The sequence below is a fragment of the Microtus ochrogaster genome, unplaced genomic scaffold, assembly GCF_000317375.1.
Source record: "Microtus ochrogaster isolate Prairie Vole_2 unplaced genomic scaffold, MicOch1.0 UNK1, whole genome shotgun sequence".
Taxonomy (NCBI): Eukaryota; Metazoa; Chordata; class Mammalia; order Rodentia; family Cricetidae; genus Microtus; species Microtus ochrogaster.
The window spans coordinates 27,584,998-27,587,217 of record NW_004949099.1 but is presented as its reverse complement, the minus strand read 5'-3'; the positions used below and the strand labels follow the sequence as shown (position 1 = coordinate 27,587,217).

The 2,220-nt window shown below is 48.6% G+C and overlaps 1 protein-coding gene across 1 annotated transcript in view; it reads right to left on the bottom strand.

The window, feature by feature from the left end:
- The window catches only part of Irak2 (interleukin 1 receptor associated kinase 2), a 56,724-nt gene extending 54,897 nt beyond the window's left edge, over window positions 1-1,827 (bottom strand). Inside the window, exon 1 of the mRNA XM_005365317.2 lies at window positions 1,683-1,827. Coding sequence (XP_005365374.1) covers window positions 1,683-1,776 — 94 coding nt within the window. The 5' untranslated portion in view covers window positions 1,777-1,827. The remainder of the gene's footprint in view (window positions 1-1,682) is intronic.
- Between the last annotated feature and the right edge of the window lie 393 nt (window positions 1,828-2,220).

The window sequence follows — 2,220 nt, the reverse complement described above, 5'->3', positions numbered from 1 at the left end:
CTCGAACTCACAGAGATCCGCCTGCCTCTGCCTCCCGAATGCTGGGATTAAAGGCGTGCGCCACCACCGCCCAGCTGTTGTTTGTCTTCTGTTTTGAAATAAGGTCTCACTTTGCCCAGCTATCTTCTGATTCCCTGGGTACCTGCACCTTGAACTCCTAATCCTGCGTCTCCACTGTGGCATTGTAGGTATGTACCATACCACACCTGACAAAATGTAAAACAGTTCTTTAAAAAATTTTAGGGTTCACAAAATTTTGGTTCAACAGTAAGTGTCGAAGGAAGCATGCTGTCACTCCTGGGTGTCACCAATGGGCACGAAAACCACCCTTCGAACGTGTAAAACAACTTGTTGTGTATTGATGCATGATTTGTGTGGGTGCACAAGCCATGACTCGTGTGGAGGTCACAGGACAACTTCATGGAGTTGGTTCTCTCCTTCCATCTTCACATGGGTTCCAGAGATTGAACTCAGGTTCAGAGGCTCAATATTGAGAGCCTTTACTCACTGAGCAATCTTGCCAGACTCTGGTAATGTAAAACATGTATAATACTGAAGTCAGGCATGGTGACACATTCCTATATCCCAGCACTTGAGCAGAGTCAGTAGGAAGACCAGAAGTTCAAGGTCATTCTTAGCTATGTACTGAGTTTAGGCTAGCCTGGTCTACATGAGACCATATCTAAAATAAAAATAAATTAAAAAAATTTAAGAAGCAAATAATAACATAACAATGATATGTATATTACCTCATTTAAGAAATTAAGTGGCAGCTGGGCGGTGGTGGCGCTCGCCTTTAATCCCAGCACTTGGGAGGCAGGGGCAGGCGGATCTCTGTGAGTTCGAGACCAGCCTGGTCTACAAGAGCTAGTTCCAGGACAGGCTCCAAAACCACAGAGAAACCTTGTCTCGAAAAACCAAAAAAAAAAAAAAAAAAAAAAAAAAAAAGACAAAAACAACTGCCTTGGATATGGTTCATTGGTATCTTGCTTGCCTAACAAGAACAAGTCCCTAGGATCAGTTCCCTCATTAGATGGATAGATAGACAGACAGACAAACAGACACGGGAGTGCACACCTTTAATCCCAGCATTGGGAAGGCGGGGGCAGGTGGATCTCTGTGAGTTCCAGGCCAGCCTGGTCTACACAGCAAGTTCTAGGGCAGCCAAGGCTACACAGTGTGACAGTCTCAAAACGGTTAACAAAGAATGGAAAGTAAGCCACAGAATGACAGCACTCAGGTAGGAAGAGCCAATCCTGAAACTAGTTTTATTCTCACAACTGCATAACAAGGCTATAATTGTCACCTGCAGTTTACAGATTAAGACAAATTTCAGGGGAGTTAAGAGAGTGGCCCCAGATACAGTAACAAGCTGCAAACTGATGAGACTGAACGCAGCCTGGGCAGCCGCGCAATTGATCAGGCAACCTATTCCGAGAGGCTACAGCTCCACGATCAATAAACAAACGGGCAAAAACACACCACGCAGCTACGGTGGGAGTCACCCAGAAGCCTGGGTTCGAATCCCATACACCCTTTCACTTAGCCAGCCTACGCTTTGGGCAAGTTCATAGGCAGTTTTAGGTAGGTCTGGAAACTAAAACAAGGCAGCCAGCGTTCTAAACAGGTATCCCCAGGCCTCGGGCGCGGATCTGGTCGAAAGCAGGTGGTCTCTCACTCACCGAACTGCATCCAATCCCATTCGCTCAGCGTGTCGATATTGCGGCACAGGTCGTCCAGCACCCGGGACGGCAGCTGGTAGATGTAACAAGTCATGGCGTGACTGCGAGGCGACCGAGCTGGCGGCGACTGAGCCGGCAGTGAAGGGCCACGGCTTCCCTAGTGAGGGGCGGCGCTGTCCGCGGGCGCTCTGGGCAGGCGAGCGAGCGCCCCCAAGTGACCAAGTGCTGTAGTACGCGGCCATCCAACCCATGGCCGAGGGGGGGCGAGCTGGCGCCCCTTAGTGGTTTCATTCTGAAACACATGCTATCCGATCCCTAGGCCGTAAGGGGAGTCTCCCTGGATACAAGGCTAGCTAAGGCTGGCCAACTTTACCTCCATGAGCACCTGGAATGCATTCAATTTAGCAGGTGTTGATGAGGTTTAAGCCAAGAAAATCCAGAGATTTTGGTTTCAGTGTTGGGCGAAGGAATGAATTACTCAATTTGCTAAACAATTTAGAAGTGCATAGGACATGGTGTCACACACTGGTCCCATTCT